The following is a 14154-nucleotide window of genomic DNA, read 5'->3' as shown; positions in this document are numbered from 1 at the left end:
GCCCTGTTCACATTTACTTAATTTCAGTTCAGTTCAGTTCAGTTCAACTCTAATCAGTTCAATTCAGTTCAGTTCAGCTCCAATCAGTTCAGTTGAATTCAGTTCAGTTCAGTTCAGCTCTTAATTTTCCTCTCATAAAATATTCATTTCAGCTCAATTCAGCTCCAATCAATTCAGTTCAGTAAATATGAACAGGTCCATAATTTGGTATGATACCATTACTATTTTGTCAAATAAATAAATAAATAAATAATGATACTATTACTAAAAAGTGTAATACATCTTCTGTAATTAAAGGTCAATTGTTGAGCACTAAATACATAGCTCAAAATGTGTGCATGTTAACTTGACGAATTATGAGTTAAGAGCAAGTTTAGCCCCAAGTCTTAAAACTTGAATGTGACATCATTTTTGGTGGTCCCCATTGAAAATGATGTCATCAAAATCTTGTTAAGACTCACTAAGACTTACACAAATTTATCACTTTAGCCCTAAGACTTAAATAATTGACATATTATATGTAAAAAAGTGTAAGAAAAAAAAAAGGATAATAAAAATAAAAGTGAGGTGGAAGTAGTGGGTCCCAATCTCAAGTCTTAAGTTGAGTCTTGAAATTTCAAGACTCAATTTGAGACTTGCTTGAGATTTTTGAAGAAAAATGGGAAAAGTCTTAAGCAAAAGTCTTAAGACTTAAAATAATGATGTCACTAAACTTGCTCTAAGTTAGTTGTTTGATTTTTTGTAACTTGTAAAAATAATTTAATTCATATTATCAAAGATGCACCTCAACTTGTTAGCTGTGATTTTTGGATGAATATAGCGCTAATTAACTGATGTGTTTATTGTTGTTGATCAGTACTAATTTTGCTATCAATTTCCTCGATACAGGTGTCATTAGAGATAATATCGTATATCTTTAAATTTGAAAAGTATTTTGCATTATTGAGAAAATCTACAATTAAAATAATAACTGGATGGAGTAAATCATAAAAAGATAAATGTGATTGATACCGAGTGTATAGATAAGCAAATTATAAGTTCCACTTAGAGTAACTATTATACACCCGAGTATATCTATCTTATGGTATTTTGTCACATTTAACTACTCATATACTCTTACCAATTGGTTGTTGGTGTAGTGGTGATTGAGACTACACTTGGTAGGGAAGACTCGTGTTCGATCCCCAGCAACAACAATCGGGAGGGGACTGAAACCTAACCACCCAGAACTGATCCCCGAATCCGGATTAGCCCAAAGGGTGAACCCTTTGGAACACCAAAAAAAAAAAACTACTCATATACTCGATCTACACATTAATATATGACTTTTTTTAATGCAATTATAAGCAAACAAGAAAAAAAATAATTATAACTTTTTGGTCATTTAGACAACCTTTTTCCTAATGCATAATTCTATTTTGTTTAAGGTGAATTATCCAGGCGCCAAATTCAGTCTATAACAGTTCTTTCCAACGGCTAATACATTTTTTAATTGATAGTCAAGTTTTTGGACCATTCTGATGTTGAGGTCACCTCAATCCAAAAAAGACCGTTGTTGCTATTTAATTTCATATTAAAAAAAAATGTAATCATAGTGTATATTTTACATGACTTGGCCAAGCGATTTTGAGTTAGATTTGGTGATTTCTTTACGTTTAATTAATGTTTAAATCTTTAATAATAGAGAAATTATGTACGGCTAATATCCAACAAATTCATGCTTACATCTTAAATGATCCTTATAAATTATTGACGTTTTATGATTCATAGCCAATTCAACATGTCCCTTTGAACTTATTAGAGGAAGATTATATCCAAATTATTCTAATTACAAATAAATTTCAGTCAGAATTTCCTTATTACTTTACCTTTTTTTTTTTTTTTTTCTTTTTAATAAATGCAACTCCTTCATTTTCCTCAATTTTGATTTTTTTTTTAAAAAAAAAAAAATCCAAAATTGTTCTGAACTCAAGTATTGTAATTTTTTTTTTAGTTTTCAAACCTCATATGATACAACTACTAAAAAGTAAAAAGTACATCATCTAATTCATTAGAGGACACAACAATTGGCCGATTGCATATTTGCATCCATCTACTTCAATTCTTAACTACTGATTTTGCAAGTTACAAACACGTAATCCATCATTGACTCTAATAGCCATAAATGGTTCCAAACAATTTTTTTGTAGTCTTAAAAATGTATCCTCTATTATTTCTCCGCTTTTAACATTGAACCCCAAAGTTTACAAATATACAATCCTATACGGCTATATTATACTTAACATTCAATTTAGAGAATTAACCCTCCCTTCTAAAAGTAGTAGTGAATACATTACTAGTGCTAATTTGATACAAAAACAGCTACTAGTACATAGAATTACTTGCACCACTTGCTTAACAGTTAACACTAGCATAGACAAGCAGGGAGGATCATATCATGTTAACCCAACATTATTCCACATTGATGCTTAGCACCTTGCTACTAATACTAGCTTTCGGAATGGTTATATACAACACACCATCTCTAACTTCAGCTTTGATCTTCTCAAAATCGATATTCTCAGGCAACACAATCCGGCTGCTATACTTACCAAAGCTCTTAGCAGGCCAATCTCCTTCATTTTCCACTGCACCATTCTCTTGACCATCCTTACTTTTCGACACCTTTTCGGCCTTGATAACTAGCATTTTCTCCTCCACCCAAAGCTTGACATCTTCTTTAGTCATTCCTGGCATGTCAAACCTCAGCTTATATGCACCCTCAGTTTCTTTAATCTCCCATGGTGTTCGCCCACGCACGTACTCGCCTCCGTTGTTGGGCAGTGGCGATTGCCAACTGCTGTTGTATGCAACCGGCTCTTCCATCACCCTGTCCATTGTGTCCAACATTTGTTGCACTGTTCTTGCAGATGGAAACCTGTCCCATAACCCTGAAATTGGTAACTCATTCACTGTAAGATTGCATCATACATAAAGTTCTAGCTCAAAATTATTTCATTAGTTTGGGCACATAGAATAAAAAATCATTAGTCTAGCACATTTTATGGGGATGAAATTGAAATCTAGAAACTTTGGCATGACACCATCCAACATACAAGCATATGGCTAACCACCCACATATATGCATACTCAATCCGTCTCAAATTAATTGTCACATTAAACCGAACTTTCAAGACCTTAATTTAAAATAGTGCACTACCCCTAAACCCCTTCACCTATAAGTGATGGACTAATGGTCGTGTTAAGAAATTCAACCGTGCTATGCAACAATATTTTCCGGACATCTAGATTAGTATGAAATAGTGAAATACTTTGTAAGTGAACATAAATTTTAAACAAAGAAATTGCTAAAAGGAAATTAATCCTAAAATTTTCATCAATTTCAATTACAACACAAAAGCATAAACAATGTACCTACAAATTAATTTTTATAGTGAGCTACTCTGTTTTATAGTGTTCTCATCAAACAAATATAATTTATAATCAACTAAAGTTTACTTCAATTTAATTCAATAGTTTGATATGATCTCTCTACCACTAAATTCTAAACTTTATATGACAAACCCAAGAAAAGTATGATCAAATAAATTAAAAAAAAAAAAATGACCAATCTATAAATTTAATAAAAAAACAAGAATAGAAAAAAATAACCAAGGATTAAATGAAATTACCAATAGGAGCAGCAGAAGGTTCTCTCCTCCTCAATCCAGATTTCTGCAAATACTCAGGATTTTCCCTTCGATCAGCTTTCATGGCTTTAATTCCTCCATTAAAGCTGGGTTTTTTTTGCTGAAATTTTTTTGGGTAAAAATAAGAATGCCCACAAAAAGTGTTTGATGATTTTGTAAAGGGGATTGTGTTGCTAAATTGGGAAAGTGATTGAGCCATGTTTGATTGATGAATTAAAAGTTGATTTGGAAAATTGGATAATGTTAGATTTTGCTGATATAATAATGTTACAGTACTTTTGAATTTATGAGATGCTATATATAGAAGTTGTTTTAGTGGGGTTTCTAGTGGACATTTCTGGAAGCAAAGATTTTTCTGGGTTTTGGATTTTTGGAATTGTTGTAAAAATCATGTGCATATCAAGCTTCTAGACTTCTCATGAATGTTTACAGTATTTTCTTCTCACTGGACCAAGAGTTATAGTAATTCGTGTAAGTATTTTCCCCGCAATAACAATTGAAAGGGGCCTAGAATCTAACCATCCAAAATTGATCATCGAAATCGAATTCGGATTAGCTCAAAGAATAAATCGGGTGGAACACACACACAAAAAAAAAAAAAAAAAAATTGTCTTGCTTGTGAAGTTTATAGGATACTGTCTTGTTCATATGGCTCAATTTTTAAAAAGTGAGTTATTTGATTGAGCACAGTACTTTGTGTAAAATCATTGTTCCCAGTTATTTTGACGATTAAGCGAAAATCTTTTAATTATTGACCAAACGACTATACAATGTCTTGACTTTTATGTAATTTGAAGATGCTGCACATATATGTTAAATGTATAGTGCAATGCAAGTATGCAACCGTTATACAAGTATACAAGATGCATTAATATATTGATGCATATAATTTTTTTTTTTACTAGTTTTTAATGATGGTGGTAATTTTATCAAACTCCTCTCAAAGCTGAGGAATCAGAGTTTATCATTGAAGTGGCCAAAACTTTCTGGGTTCATATTTTTATTTTTTAAAAGGAACATAAAAGTATGACAGTCATTCTCTAAAGATTAAGCAATTATTGTAAAACCTATCTAATCCATATTCATAATCACAATTCTTTGTCCAACTAGTAGAAAAATGAAATATAAACAGAGCAATCTCAGCATGCTTACAAATTCTTAAATGAACCTGGTTCACACTAATTTATTATGGACCACTAATATTAGAGAAATTATGATTGTTTTATTAATATAAAAAAAAGTCACTATAATTAAAATAAGGTCACTATGTTGAAATAAAAGTTATTATGGTAATATATAGGCTATAAGGGATTAATTTTTTTAATGAAATATATTATATACTGGTCAATATGAAAAATAAAGGTCATATGTTAAAATTAGGGTTATAACGTTATATTCAAGTTCACAATAATATTAAATGTTATACAAGTTTTAATAAAGGTTACTGTGTTAAAAATAAGGTTACTATGTTAAAAATAAGGGATCATGTGTTCAATATAACGTCAGTTGCGTGTGTATAAATATCGGGTCCACAATAATATTATTGTGGACCAGGTCCACGCAAGTCTTTTTGTCATCAATAATAGAAAGAATTAACCAAGTCTGCATGTACATAAAAGGAAATTTTTGTAGTATGAAAAATTCTGTAATTTTCTACAAGATTAGTACAATGAGATCATTTGCCTGTTGATGCAATTACAAGGACAAAGCGTCGAAAACCAAAAACCGTATAATGCTGCTCTCCTTTATCATACATGGAGGACATTGTGCCTCCTCATATCATGGTGTTACACCTTTACATGGGACTCATAACATCGATTTCAACCTTTCGACCAAACAACATGGAAAAATGCACATGAAGATAATACGATGTCCCTCAACTTCCCAAACAAATTACACTCACTTGGATTTTTCTGCTGAAGCTTCCTCTGCCCCTTCTTCAGAGGTTGTGTTTAATGTTGTCAGCTTACCAAAGGATTCCTTCGCATCTCCAAAGAAGTCTTTAACCTTATCAACCACCGTCTTGAGCTGATCTTGAGTCGGCAGCTGAACAGAAAAGTGAAATTCCATCAGCAGCAGTAACAGATCAAAAATGAATGAGCTACTGGACATCAGCATCAATGTTCTCAGACCTATTTATCTTCTATTATTTGTTGTTCAAAATATGGAAGTACAGAGTAAATAATAACAAAGAAATAAGTTACCTCAATAACATTTTTAGGAGTAAGAGCCGTTTTTATATCACAATTTTCCTGCATTTATAAACAATGATCAGAAAATTAACTCTAATGCACTGAGGTAAAAAGGTTTAGAAAGTTGCATCAACCAATATAAGGAAAAATGATGATTTGAGTAGGAAATATCAAGCTAGCTAAGTGATGGCTGCAGAAACATTACAACAAGCTTGTAGCCATATCTGAATTCAGTTGCGTTCCTCAAAATACGGAATTGCTTCTGTGCAATCTTTATTAACTCCTTCTCATCCTGAACAAGCACATATAACATGTATTAGGGAGGCATATCTGAATAAATGCGCCTCAGATGTATAAAAGAGTGAGTGTTGCAATCCTGCTGACTATAAGGAAAATCTAATTTGAAAGAATGTAGATACTAAAAGATACAGAACAAGTTTCAGCTTCCAATTTTATAGGCAAAACCGCAATACTAGGATAACACGATAACAACTAGAAAAGCAAGAAGGAAAAGAGAAGCAGGTTCTTCACCGATCAATAAAAACCTAAATAGATACAGAGTAAGGAGTAACAAACAAAAAAATACGAGAGCATAATCTCTGAATAAACACAAGATGCAACAAAGAGTATGAAGAGCAAATATAGATGGAACCGCACAATATGAGTTCGTTTAGCACTTTCAAGTGGAACATTTCAGTTTGGCAGTATGTTTAATATCTTCTAATCTTTATATGACAGATAACTTACTTCCTGACTAACTTTTAAGAATCTGATTATATCTTTGCCAGCTTAGAGTAACTGAACATCATTAGCTTTACTTCAGGTCTGTAGTAATAAAGATTCAATGTGGCAATAAAAAAGGAATATAGAGTAAATTAATACGAAGATTAAGCCACACCCCAGTCGTCCACTGCTCTTTTCAATAATCTTGAAGTGCCTCAGTGACCAGCAACTTGAGACTTGCAATTTTTAACACCTAAACTTACTACATCATGCTTTTAGGTACTATTTGCTAAAAAGAACCAATTATGCTTTATAAATGTATATTTAGACCAGCGGACTGCTTACAACCTCTATAGAATTTTTCACTTAGGGTTCATTTATAGGTAGTGTAAATTTGGACCTGCTCAGACTTTGCCTCGACATAAATCACATGAGAAGGTTGTTATTATTGTTTGTTCTTGCAAAGTTCACACATCCAAGGCAAATTTGGACCTGCTCAGACTTTGCCTCGACATGAATCACATGAGAAGGTTGTTATTATTGTTTGTTCTTGCAAAGTTCACTCATCCAAGGCAAATTGTACAGGAATAGTGCTAATTTCAAGATCAAAGACAATGATCAGAGAACTTACTCGATAAACCACTGCTGCAAGATTTCTAGCAATTGTATCCTTGTAAATGTATTTCCCGAGGATATTATCTTTTGCAGCAACCATAATCTTTGCAGTTGTACCACCAGTAACTAGATTAAGAGGGTACCATAGGTATACCTGCCCAATATATGATGCCAATTATTTGATAAAAAGGTAACCAAAATGAACAAGTACAATATACTAGGTAAAAGACACTAATGGGCAAACAATGATAACGATTACCACAACTCTAAACAACCTAAATAAAACATTTGAAATAAACAACCTAAATTTCCCTCCGCGACAACACTTGATTGTTACTTCAACTCTTCATTTTACCTCTAGTACCAATGTCAAATGCAAGTAACTTCAATTTAGGCCAAAATCAGGCAAAATAGTCATAAAATAGCCGTGTCCTACATTTGAATTATGAGTAACATAGACCCTTGATCACTAGGTAAGAAGTCAATACATAGTCACTACTTGAAACTCTACACATTAATTTTAACAAAACTGAAAACTCGCAACGATTCCATCAAGCCTGTCCAATAAGTCTAATAACATCATCATCTCTACTTCAACCACAAAGTATCATGGCTACAAAAATTTCAAAATATCCAATCAACAACTTGGGATTTTGTGAACTTTGATGGTTAAAGAAAATTTCAAGTACCCACTTACAAAAGAATATAAGTCTATATCTTTAGCACAAAATAATCAAATATGCAACAATTAGATCCTACACTCAATAGCATGATATGACATCATGCTCAATCAACAACATACTGCTCAAAATAAAAGAAAATTTCAAGTACCCACCTAACAAAAACAGTGAAAGTCGACATTTAACACACAAAACTCAAATTCGCAACGCCAAAGATCATAAACTCGAGAGCATGATATGACATACATACAGTTGGAAACAAAAGAACATATAAAGTAAAATTAAAAACAGAGATGAGAGAAAGAGCAGACATTGGCCATACGAATGAAGATGACAAAACGAGGATTGCCATCATCTTCAATCTTGGGCAAAGGAGGAGGAGGTTGGCGTTGAAGAAGGCGAGAACTCATTCCCTTTTTACCCTTGGCTTCAACCACAAATTGCAGATTTCGCCCTTTCTGTAAATCTGGGTTTTTTGTTCTTGTAGAAATGAAAGAGTGCCTGATAATTGATGAAGATTCATCAAATGTTCTTGAGCTTGACTTCATTGGTAGTCTAATTAGAGGGTTTATAGACATACCCACCTCCATTTTTAAGCAAAATTCTCTCTTTTTCTTTAGAAATTGGTCTTCTTCTGTGCTAAAACTCTACTGTGTTGGTTTTGCTGTTGTAATTTTGGAGGTTGAAAGTTTGACAAATCAGCCAACTTTTGCTTATCCATAGACCATAGCCTTTACATTTTGTTAAAGGGGAATTTTCATTTCTCTCCAAATTTTTGTAACATATCCATTAAACACGTGGCACGATAATTGTAGCCCACAAACAATTATTAATATTTTTTCAAAAAAAAAAATATTAATTAGTCTATAAACTTTGAACCACTATCAACTCAATTTCATAGGTTCTGTCCAATAACTCTACTTAGGTAGGAGTTGTGATTTAGGATCACAATAAAAAGTATTCTCTTCGTCCCTTAATACAAAACCTTATTTTTTTTGTGAGTAAATCAAAATATAATGCATCTTTCTATTTAAAGGTTGTAATTTTTGACATTATTACCCTCATTTGATGAATTGATATTTTTTTTTCTTTAGTTTTTTGTACTTTTAACATCAATTTCCAACACTTTTTCTCCCTACCACTTTAATTATTTTTAATTACTTTTTCTTTCCTTCTATCTTTCTCTAACCCCACATGCACTTATATACTTTTAATCATTAGTTTTCAAGAATTTATAACTTTCTTAATTCCCACACAAAAACCAAAAGAGGCGCTGTATTAATGGACGGAGGGAGTAGTTCAAAACATTACACTTGCAAAAAAAAAAACGGAGAGAGTATATAAATAATCTAGTCAATCAATCAATATCATCAATATCAATTCAATGTATATATTAAAACTCAATGGCAAGGAATGTAATCTTGTCATGTGTCACCAATCTCGCCACGTGTTGCCATGTCACCTATTATTAACAATTATACATCAATGTTTTTTCATAAAAACTAGCCTTCTGGCTCGTACAATGCATGGCTTGTTCATAGAAATTGTATTGAGAGATGAGCGAGGAAATACCAATAAATAATTATAAGTGTAATATGTAACTAAAACCATAATTAAAGAAATAAAAATTGTATAATTAAAAATAAAAAATGTAAAACGACATGTGGCACATTGAGTTGAAGAAGAAGATAGGGAAGTGTAATAGAATGATGACATATGTCTTTTTTGGTTAGCGTTTTAAAATACTAAGTATAGATTTATAATTTAGTAGCATTAATATTTGAACCCATAACCTCATATTCATTAAAATTAAACTTTAACTAACCACCGCTCCAATGACATCTTATGATGATAAAATAGTATTAAAAAGAGTTATTCATGTTCATAAATTCTAAAATTTTAATTGTGAACTTATATGTGTATATTTTTTGCAAAATTAATTTCATTTCTTTGATTAGTTACTCAACCATAATTCATATAGGCTATAGTTCATTAAAATATATAACCCAAAAATGCAAAATAATTTTAAATAATTTTTCGTTTTAACCACAAAATATGTTTATTAGAAGGAATTCATTATGATAGTTGAATAATTAAAAAAATCCCTTTAACAAATAAAACAAACTAATACAATATAGCATTTAGGTTGCTGCATATTAAATTATGAATTTTGATGTTCAATTTTATTTAAAATATTTAACAAATGATATTATTTTTATAAAGCCACCAATTTATAGTTCACTTGCTTTATTTTGTTATAATAATTTTTATATAAACAATGATTTGGGGCATCGTCCGGACTAAAAACTAGTTAAGTTACTAATGGACAACGTCAGATAATTAGTCATACAATTCCAATCATATCTACAAATAAGCTGAGAGTGAGGAATAACTCAAGTGGTTAGAGCTTCCTTCCCGATTCCTAGGAGGTCCTGGGATCGATTCTCACCCCCGCCCTTGTAGCTCTCTAAACACCAAAAAAAATATCTACAAATAAGCTATTAGGTCTACAATAACCTCGCTCACTCTGGTCATCAACAAATAGCCCCGTTTATAGAAGGAAAATTTTGCTTTTTCCTTTTGTTTATCAATTCAAACACTTTAGGTCTCAAGCTTGAGTGAAGATGGGCTTAATAAAATTCGTGGTACAATATCTTAATTATTTTTAGAACTTGTTTGGTTGCCTAATAAATTTATGGGAAGTTTATTTTCCTAGAAAATAGATTTCTATATACTTCTTTGGTTGACAATTATGTAGAAAGTGGGACTTCCTAGGAACTTTTACTTCCCACAAAATGGAGGAATTAACTTACCTAATCCCCCTTAAGTAAGTTAAACTTCCCATGGGAAGTAGAAATTCCCACATTCAACCAAACAAATTTTGACAATTCCTAGAAATTACAATTTCATGGGCATTGAGTTTTCATGGGAATTTCTACTTCCTCCATTCAACCAAACAAGCTCTTACTCTATACTGTATGTGATACGATTATTCTAATGTGCAAAACAGTATTGTCATACACCACGGAGTACTTTGTATATATGGAGTACTGCGTATTTCCTCCGTTTTTAAATACTTGTTCCATTTTTCTTTTCCGGCCGTTTTTAAATACTTGCTCCATTTCCTTTTTTGGAAAGTTTTTACAATATTTAATTCATTTCTCACACTTAATGGACCCAACATAATATTCTATTTCCTCCTATTCTTCCACTACTTTTGTTTTTACAATTATTTATTTTCTCAACTATCCCACTACCTCATATTTTATTACTTTTTCCAATTTCTCCTAAAACTCTCCAGGGTGTATTTTATAACAAAATACATATATAAAAAAAAAAAGTCGCCATTGACTCCCAAATCAATTGACCAATTGTCTTCTCAAAACTTATTTTTCAGAGCTCCACCTTGTTAAACTATGGCAGTTGCACCACCACATCTCCGCCACCTTCTCCGCCGTCTCTCCTCTTCTCACCCATCAATCTCCCTCTCTTCTTTCTCTCTCCTCATTAAACCTGTCTCTTCCACCTCCAAATCCCCACTATTTTCCCCTTTTAACCTCATCACCCTCCAATTCACTTCCTCCGAACCCGAACCCGAACCCTCCCAAAACAAACCGTTTAGCAACAAACCCACCATTCCCGAATCTAAAGATGTCAAGAACTTACAGCAAGTTTTCCAGAAAATGAGAACAGAGGGGTTAATCAGTAATGCAGTCAAGATGTTCGACGAAATGTCTAACAATGGTTTAACCCATGAAACGTTGGAAATGTTTAAGGAGATTAAAGAGAAAGGGAAATTGCCTGATGTGGTGGCCCACACTGCTGTTATTGAGGCTTATGCTAATGCTGGACAATGCAAGGAAGCTGAAAAGGTGTTTTTGAGGATGTTGTCATCTGGGGTTCTTCCTAATGTTTATACTTATAGAGGCGTTTGTGAGGGAGGGGAAGGAGTTGGAGGGAAAAGAGTTTTTCAAAGAGATGAAAGGGTTGGGTTTTGTAGGGGATGAGAAGGGTGTTAGGGAGTTTCTTAAGGGCAAGAAAGGGTATCTTGTTAAGAATGTGATCAATATTCTTTGTGCTAAATGATTTTTAAGTTTTTTTAATCAAGTTTTTGTCACATATTATAGGGTAAATCTTTGTTTCCTATATTATGTATGGAATTTGTAATTGCTTATCATGCATTTGCCAATCAAGATGAGTGGCAATTACTTCGTCTGTTCTTTTAATATATAGCTCAAATAAGAATTCTGAAAGCTTATTGAAGCTTGAGCTAGGTCGAAAATACTCATAATTCTTATCAAGCTTAGTTCAAACCAACTAAAACTTGCTCTGACTCAAATCACTTACTACCCTATTTAACATCAATAAATTCACAATTTTTACAAACCCAAATCCTCAATTTTGCATATTGTCGTAAATGCTTGGATTTAAGGAAGCAAACTTGAGAAGCTCTTCATCACTTTGAAACACATACATAACTTCTTCATCCAAGGTCACCCATGCTTCAATCCCCTCTCCGTCTTTGCTATCCATCATAATAACACTATTCTGGTAAGGATACTCGGCAGTGCTAACCCATATAGGGCTTCCCCACCCGAAATCCACTTCGTATATAGGGTACCTGCACCAGCTGCTAAATTTGTAAGCATTGTTCAGGCTATGCTCAGCGTCGTTTACTAACTTGCCCTCTATCAAAAGCCACCCTTTCCCTTCAACATTTTTAGCAACGTCGCATAATTTCAAAAACGATTCCCTCATTTGGGTTGCCAATGTTTCTAGACTTATGTCATCATTGTCTATGATTATAACCGGAAAGTACCAAACTATGTTACCAATAGTATTTCTTGGCAATGATGGAACCATTCTAGGTCGCATGTTTACCGTTTGAGCTAGCATAAATGTCTTTACCAAGCCAAGAGATCGAATTTTATTTGCTTGAATTATGGATTTATACATGAGTGATGTTACAACCTCAACACGAGTTGGGTTTTCTAGGATTTTTGAGTTGGACACTATGTTAGCTTTGAGCTCTGATATCTTTGTTGAATGGAAAACATATCTCCTTGTGACGACATTGGCTATCGTAAATTCAATCTCTGGTACGACAATTTGATCACTAGGAGGGAATAATATCGATAATGATGTGTTGAACAAAGGACAAATTGATGGAAGGCCACTATTTCCTGTTACAGTAACAACACGTGATAATGTTATCCTCTCACATCGATCCTCTATAACATTATGGTATTGTTACTAATTAAAATATCGACTCACCAGTTTTTCGAGCATACGTAGCCCAATCGTTGAGGAAGGTAACTATGGTACAAGCATCTGCAATTTTGCTTGAAATGCAGATGCCAATGGACAAACCTCCACAGTCAAAGTAGCAAACTTGGACAGCCAAAACCCTCGAATTTTTCGAGCTCTTCCACTGCAAATCATCAGGGAAGAGCATGCTTAAGGCCTCGAGTTTTGGCAATGTAAGGATATCAACAAGGTTGTTCTTAGCCCGGGTCTCTAAGAAAAGAGCTCCCATATCATCACAGTCGATATGTACACCGTCTTTGATCATCTTTCCTGCAAATGGGTAGTAATGAGTTAATGTCTCCGAAAGTGAGCTCTTTAGTTGTGAAGATAAGCTAACACGATCGTGAGGTGTCAAAGGGGCACGGTAGAAGAAGAGGACGGGAACATAGATGCTAGGTGAGAGTTGGTCTAGGCTTGAGAGTTTGTGTAATTTACGGTGTGATGGGGTTGGTTTAGAAGGTTTAATAGCTTCTATGGAATTGATCTCTACTTCCATTTTCGCGAACTTTGATCCTTCTACTCTTATAATTTTGAGGAATTTAACGTTAGATTTTGTGATTTCAAGATCATTGAGCGTTTGGATATGACTAGTGGCTATATGCTCACATGAGCTTTTTGCTAACTAGCAAAAATGATGCAAAAAAGTTGTCAGAATTTTGGGAAAATGGGGTTTGAATTGATCACAAGCTTTTGTTTTTCTACGGTTATGCAGCTGAAATTTCTGGTTGCATATATGTAGCGTGAATCATCTAAGCAAAAGATTGAGAAAAAAGAAGTAACGAAGCTATGAATAATCTTGTATGAGTAATGTGTAATTTGATTGTGTATGGGTAATGAGTTACTTGGTTTGTCTTGTTAGTTTGGGGTTTTTTTGGTTGGGTGCAACTTGATTTTACTTCAACTTATGTCATGCAACTTGAGTTACATTTTAAGTTTGAGTTATATAAT

At 33.1% G+C, this 14154-nt stretch overlaps 4 protein-coding genes across 4 annotated transcripts; 1 reads left to right on the top strand and 3 right to left on the bottom strand.

Annotated features, from left to right (window-relative positions):
* Positions 1-2035: 2035 nt before the first annotated feature.
* On the bottom strand, positions 2036-4287 carry LOC110712573 (small heat shock protein, chloroplastic-like). The gene is made up of 2 exons (XM_021891040.1): positions 3672-4287; positions 2036-2930 (listed from the first exon to the last, which is right to left on the bottom strand). Exons 1-2 carry the CDS (start codon positions 3886-3888, stop codon positions 2452-2454), a joined length of 696 nt encoding a protein of 231 aa, XP_021746732.1. The 5' UTR covers positions 3889-4287; the 3' UTR covers positions 2036-2451.
* A 1011-nt stretch (positions 4288-5298) lies between these two features.
* Positions 5299-8638, bottom strand: LOC110712392 (protein HHL1, chloroplastic-like). The gene is made up of 5 exons (XM_021890849.1): positions 8211-8638; positions 7236-7373; positions 6087-6173; positions 5894-5941; positions 5299-5735 (listed from the first exon to the last, which is right to left on the bottom strand). The coding sequence occupies exons 1-5, from the start codon at positions 8487-8489 to the stop codon at positions 5589-5591; spliced, it is 699 nt and encodes a 232-aa protein (XP_021746541.1). The 5' UTR covers positions 8490-8638; the 3' UTR covers positions 5299-5588.
* A 2677-nt stretch (positions 8639-11315) lies between these two features.
* Positions 11316-11906, top strand: LOC110712476 (pentatricopeptide repeat-containing protein At4g38150-like). Its single transcript, XM_021890941.1, has one exon. The coding sequence runs from the start codon at positions 11316-11318 to the stop codon at positions 11904-11906; it is 591 nt and encodes a 196-aa protein (XP_021746633.1).
* Positions 11907-12256: 350 nt separating this feature from the next.
* Positions 12257-13880, bottom strand: LOC110712565 (vinorine synthase-like). Its single transcript, XM_021891032.1, has 2 exons — positions 13174-13880; positions 12257-13082 (listed from the first exon to the last, which is right to left on the bottom strand). Exons 1-2 carry the CDS (start codon positions 13700-13702, stop codon positions 12295-12297), a joined length of 1317 nt encoding a protein of 438 aa, XP_021746724.1. The 5' UTR covers positions 13703-13880; the 3' UTR covers positions 12257-12294.
* Between the last annotated feature and the right edge of the window lie 274 nt (positions 13881-14154).

This window comes from Chenopodium quinoa, unplaced genomic scaffold (assembly GCF_001683475.1).
Source record: "Chenopodium quinoa cultivar QQ74 unplaced genomic scaffold, ASM168347v1, whole genome shotgun sequence".
NCBI lineage: Eukaryota > Viridiplantae > Streptophyta > Magnoliopsida > Caryophyllales > Amaranthaceae > Chenopodium > Chenopodium quinoa.
The sequence above is the reverse complement of the archived record's forward strand: the minus strand, read 5'-3'. Positions and strand labels throughout refer to the sequence as shown.

Coding starts and splice junctions, on each gene's coding strand:
- LOC110712573 (XM_021891040.1), bottom strand. CDS start 3,888: ATGGCTCAATCACTTTCCCAATTTAGCAACACAATCCCCTTTACAAAA. Junction 2,931..3,671: donor ACCTTCTGCTGCTCCTATTG/GTAATTTCATTT, acceptor TACCAATTTCAG/GGTTATGGGACAGGTTTCCA.
- LOC110712392 (XM_021890849.1), bottom strand. CDS start 8,489: ATGGAGGTGGGTATGTCTATAAACCCTCTAATTAGACTACCAATGAAG. Junction 7,374..8,210: donor TCTTCATTCGTATGGCCAAT/GTCTGCTCTTTC, acceptor TATATTGGGCAG/GTATACCTATGGTACCCTCT. Junction 6,174..7,235: donor TTGCAGCAGTGGTTTATCGA/GTAAGTTCTCTG, acceptor GTGCTTGTTCAG/GATGAGAAGGAGTTAATAAA.
- LOC110712476 (XM_021890941.1), top strand. CDS start 11,316: ATGGCAGTTGCACCACCACATCTCCGCCACCTTCTCCGCCGTCTCTCC.
- LOC110712565 (XM_021891032.1), bottom strand. CDS start 13,702: ATGGAAGTAGAGATCAATTCCATAGAAGCTATTAAACCTTCTAAACCA. Junction 13,083..13,173: donor TACGTATGCTCGAAAAACTG/GTGAGTCGATAT, acceptor TTACTGTAACAG/GAAATAGTGGCCTTCCATCA.